Consider the following 4,651-nt stretch of genomic DNA (forward strand, 5'->3'; position numbering starts at 1 on the left):
TAATCTCCCCCCTAGCTGGAACAAACAGCCTCAGTTTTGGCTATGTTATATTCCAGCCGGTTCACCCTGGCCCATTCCTTACACTCCTGCCAAACATTCTCCCATTCAGCCTCCAGAGCCCTCACCGAGCGACCCGATACCACCAATACCTGGTCGTCGGCGTAGGCCTGCACGTGAATCCCCCTTCCCCTGGCTCCTTCCATACTACAAAACCATCCTTCCATGACAAGGAGCCATAGGATCGGGCCCAGGCTGGAGCCTTGCGGACAGCCCACGTCCGAATCCCACTCCCTGCCTTCCACGCACACTTTTCTGCCCCTCATAAATTATTTTACCACTCTTACCAGTTCCTCAGCCACACCTTTGTTCCTTAAGTTCTTTACCACGGATGGAGCCCAAGCCGACCCGAACGCATTCCTAAGGTCCAAGGCAACGACAAGCGAATGCAATCCCTCCCGACGATTCTCAGCGAGTACCTTTACCAGTTCCCCGATGGCCATGACGCAATCCTTTTCCTTCCTAAAGCCGTACTGCATCCCGTCGAAATGCTGTCCAGCCTCCATGTGGTATGAGATCCTCGCCGCTACCAGCCTGTCGAGAACCTTCCCGACCGCCGGCAGTAGCGATATGGGCCTCATACCACCATCGTTCTTCGGGATCCAGACGACTTCTGCCCTCTTCCACACTCGAGGAAAGACTCCCTCCCTGAGACAATCGTCCAACATGTCCCTCCACGTGCCTCCCAGCGCCTCGAATACATGCCTCATGCACTCATTCGGAACGCCGTCTTCACCGGGCGCCTTGTTCTTGCTCATTCCCCCAATCACACCTTCCACCTCCGTGAGGGTGACGGCAAAGTCGTCCTCTGTCCCATCCACCCTATCCTCCTAGTATTCCCTCCTTATTTCCCCGTGCTCCGCCTCATCATCCTCTAATCTGTCCTCTGGAAAATATTTCCTCACCAATTCTTCATATGTTTCCTCTACTGTGCCCGTAAAACTCCCATCTTCCCTTCTCATATTCTCTTTCACTTCTCTTTTCCCCCCCTTAACCCATCTTTTACAAATCTCCCACACTCTATCCCCCATTTCCTCTAATTCCTCCTCCATAGCCTTCATCTTCACCGCCTTAATTTTATGCTTATACGCGTTTGTTTTTACCAAATATTCCCTCCGCAGTCTGTCCCTGTCATCGTCATCGTCACTAACAATTTGGAAATCCTTTCGCGCCCTCCTAACTTCTCGTCTTTCGTGAGTCAGTTCGTCTGTACACCAGTCTTTTAGTCTCCTCCTTCTTTTCTTTCTTTTACTCAATTCTCTCCTGCAGGCCTCCTGCACTGCACCCTGCAGAAGAGCACCCCTTTCCTCTACTCCCAATCGCTGCTGGGCCGGCCCCCGCTCCTCCAAATATCCCTTAATGCATTTTCAAAATTACCCCAATTTACTCCCTTCACCTCGTACCTCCATCTCCCTTTTCCTTTAGCGATTTTTCCAAATTCCACCCCGTATGAGATGTAATAGTGGTCACTCAAACTTTCCTCCTCTCTGTCTACAATTATGTCCTTTACCTTCACCCCTTTACTCAATACCAGATCCACCCAACTTCTCCCCCTATTGGAAGAGAAGCTGGGAGGGTCATCCTGGGAATTCTCAATGTTCCATCCATGCATCACCGTCCATTCTAGAATTTCTTCTCCTCTTTCGTCCGTCTCCGTTCCACCCCATGCTACATTCTTACCATTGAAATCCCCGGCCATCAGAATCCTCTCTCGCCTACTTTCGAGCCACCCCGACAAATCTCGGAATCTCGACTGAGCATTCCGAGCATCAGGGGGCTCGTCATAGACGTTTACCATCAGCATGTCCCCGTCACTTCCTACCCCCTCTAGAACAACCACCATCACATTCTCATAACTAATTTCCCTCCTCATCCACGCCCTTCCCACTCCCTGTCTTATCAGAGTGATAACTTTTACCCGATCCCCAATTCTAAACGTATCATATCCGAAAAACCCTGTAAAATTTTGATACGGTTCCTGAATCATTATCACATCTGGTATTTCACTTTTAATTTTGTCCTGCAACAACATGGTTGCGGCTTTCCCCTTTCCTAAATTTATTTGCAAAATTTTAACATCCATATCCTATTTTTGAACGCGATTTCGCCAAATGCACCTTCATGGCCGGGCAGTCACTGTCCCCCGCGCTATGTTCCCGAACCTTGCCAAACATTTTGTAGCAATTTATGCATTTTCTTGTACTCTGCCCACAATTTTGCCCATCATGACCTCCCCCGCACCTGTGACACACCTCGGCCGCCCTACAATGCTTCGCAATATGGCCAAACCTACAGCAGCGATAACACATCGCCAGCCCCAGGTACTCCTCCACATAGTGCAGCACACTGTCTATATCTACTTTTCCCTTTTTTACAATAATTTTGAAATTTACCACACTCGTTTTTAAAACTATATTCTCCTTCCAATTATTCCTGCAAACCATTCTTTTTACTACCTTCAGTTCCCCCCTCTCCACATTCACACTGCCCTCAAACTCTTAGTAACTTCTCCGTCAGTTCCTGGTCGGTCAGTCCCTTCATCACTCCCGAAATCATCAGAAGCGGCTCTGCTACTTTACTTTCCCTTCCTTCGATTTTATCCATTTTTCCTAATGTTTCCCTTATCTTCCCCCTCTGCTCTTGGTCTTTAGGTACTATGACCACTTTGCCATCTTTTATTTTCCGTACGGCTTGCGGTGCACCCCCAATTTCCTTAACAGAAATCTCTGGCCAGAGCATCCGCAAGCTTTCGGGCATCCTTTTCTTCCTTGCTCGTTATTATCAGAGCCGCTTCCTGAGGTTTTTTTCGGAGGTGGTGTCCTCCATCCTTCCTCTCCCACTACTACTACCCTTCCTTCTATCTTTTCTTTTGTCCTTCCCACTTTACTGACCTCAGCATAGGTCCTACGTCGCCTCCTTACCACCATTTCCTTCCATTCCTCGCTATCGCTATCTTCCGTCATTCTCCCCCTAGACTTTCCTTTTCTACTCCCAATCATACCTCTTTCATTCCCTTCCTTTGCTCTTTTTCCACCATCCTATTCCTTCTTTCCACTCATTCTCCTCTCCAATCCCAATTGCCTCTTCAGTAATCCTATCATTTGGCTTTGTATGTTCACCACCGCCTCCCTCACCATCATCTGATCGGTCCTCGTGAATGCCAATTTTCCACCATGTTCCTTCCCTGTTGCCTCCATAATCTTCGTTAACTCTTTCTGTACCATGTCTATGCCATCCTCTTCTGCTTTTTTCTTTTCAGTTTATACTCTCTTCATTTCCTCTCGTTCCTTACGCTTTTGCTCCTCTAGTTTTCTCTCTATCTCTTTCTGTCTTTCACTTTGCCTCCTACTTTTCTCTTCTTTCTCCGATCTTCTTTTCAATTCTGCTTCCACGCTTTGCTTTTCTTCAACACTCTTCCTCTCTGACTGAACCTCTTCCTCTAGTCTTCCACTTTTCCTCCTCAGTCGTACCGGTTCTTCTGACGTCTCCCCTTCATCCTCTCTCTCTCTCTCCTTGCTTTTCCATTACCAACTCTCCTAATCTCACCGTTAGCGCTTTTCCTACTTGTTTCCCTTCGTCCGTGGAGCCTACCTCCATTGAATTATAATGTTCATCGCCACTGGAGAGGCCAAGATACTCCTCCGTATTCATTCCGCGTTTTTCCCTAATATCTGCCGAAATGTCAATTTTGACAGCTGTCACTTTGACAGATGACAGCTGCTAGTTTCCAGAAACTCCCTCCCAAATATCAGTTTATAAGTCCCTTTTATGCCCGAGTTACAACTAAAATTTTGAAAATCCTGACAGCTGTCAAAAACCGTCCCTACCAAAAGATAGTCTCCTATTTCGAGCACCCACTCCCGCTTTTAGTTTTTCCAAATTTTTTACCGTTTTCTAGTTATGGCCAAAATTCAATTGTTTTTGACAGCTGCCAAAATCCGAGTGTGCCTAAACGTTGGTATATGTCTATTTTCTACTTCCCCAATCTCAAAAATTCAAAGTTTTATTCTCTTTTACCAAACTGTCACTTTGACAAGTGTCACTTTGACAGCTTTTGTTTTTTACAATTTTCTAATTGTTGGCACCTTCAGAACTTTCCTGTCTATCGTTACCTTTTTTATAATTTTTATCCCCTTTTTTCCTAAAACTTCTCCGCCACTGTCCTCTCACCTCTCCAAGAACCTCTTCTGCTGCTTGCAGACCTCCTCCTGAGTTCAGGGACAACCCTCTCGATTTTTAATAATTTTTTATCCCCTTTTTTCCTGAAACTTCTCCGCCACTGTCCTCTCACCTCTCCAAGAACCTCTTCTGCTGCTTGCAGACCTCCCGAGTTCAGAGACACCCCACTCGACTCTTTTGGATAGAGCCCTCGGCCTTCGGTAATCCACCCCAATAGGGCTCTGCCCCTTTTTCGCTTTAATTAGATTTGATTTGCAAATTTCTAACCCCACTTTCTGGAGCTATCACACACACGCCTGCTCTGTTCAACGATCAGATCACTAGTAGTGGGTAGGGACACGATTGGATGGGCCGAGACCCGACCTGCCCACCTTGCGGTATGAGGCCAGTAGGGTAAGTTGGAGAGTTCTAATCC

At 47.1% G+C, this 4,651-nt stretch overlaps 1 protein-coding gene across 1 annotated transcript; it reads right to left on the reverse strand.

Annotated features, from left to right (window-relative positions):
* Positions 1 to 887: 887 nt before the first annotated feature.
* Positions 888 to 2,661, reverse strand: LOC108915741. The gene is made up of 4 exons (XM_018721861.1): positions 2,554 to 2,661; positions 2,175 to 2,423; positions 1,454 to 2,077; positions 888 to 1,412 (listed from the first exon to the last, which is right to left on the reverse strand). The coding sequence occupies exons 1-4, from the start codon at positions 2,659 to 2,661 to the stop codon at positions 888 to 890; spliced, it is 1,506 nt and encodes a 501-aa protein (XP_018577377.1).
* Between the last annotated feature and the right edge of the window lie 1,990 nt (positions 2,662 to 4,651).

The sequence above is a fragment of the Anoplophora glabripennis genome, unplaced genomic scaffold, assembly GCF_000390285.2.
Source record: "Anoplophora glabripennis isolate ALB-LARVAE unplaced genomic scaffold, Agla_2.0 scaffold1590, whole genome shotgun sequence".
In the NCBI taxonomy this organism is placed as follows: Eukaryota; Metazoa; Arthropoda; class Insecta; order Coleoptera; family Cerambycidae; genus Anoplophora; species Anoplophora glabripennis.